General features: G+C 60.3%; 1 protein-coding gene across 1 annotated transcript in view; it reads left to right on the top strand.

Annotated features, from left to right (window-relative positions):
• LOC119586923 (insulin receptor-related protein-like) overlaps positions 1-355 on the top strand; it is a gene marked incomplete in the record, with an annotated part of 99,749 nt that overhangs the window by 69,979 nt on the left and 29,415 nt on the right. The window contains 1 exon segment of the mRNA XM_037935652.1: positions 218-353. Within this exon segment, the coding sequence (XP_037791580.1) occupies positions 218-353 (136 nt within the window).

Here is a 355-nt window from a genome sequence, read left to right on the forward strand (position 1 = left end):
TCCTCCTCTCCTCCCTCTCTTCCCTTTCTCTTTCTCCCTCCTCTCCCTCTCTCCCTCCTCTCTTTCCCCTCTTCTCTCCCCTCTTCCCTTTCCCTCCCCCCATCCTCTCCCTTCTCTCCCTCCTCCTCCCCCACCTCCCCCTCCCCCTCTCCCTCCTGCTCCCCCACCTCCCCCTCCCTCTCTTCCCCCCCTCTCCCCCACCTCTCCCCCCCTACAGAAAAAGGCCTCGGTGCTCTTCCACTCGAACCCGAAGCTGTGTTACAAGAAGATCAAGGAGCTACTCGAGAGGACCAACCGCGTGGAAATGACGGCGGATTGCAACATGAACCTGACTAATGGCAACAAGGCAGCGTGT

The sequence above is a fragment of the Penaeus monodon genome, chromosome 22 (assembly GCF_015228065.2).
Source record: "Penaeus monodon isolate SGIC_2016 chromosome 22, NSTDA_Pmon_1, whole genome shotgun sequence".
In the NCBI taxonomy this organism is placed as follows: Eukaryota; Metazoa; Arthropoda; class Malacostraca; order Decapoda; family Penaeidae; genus Penaeus; species Penaeus monodon.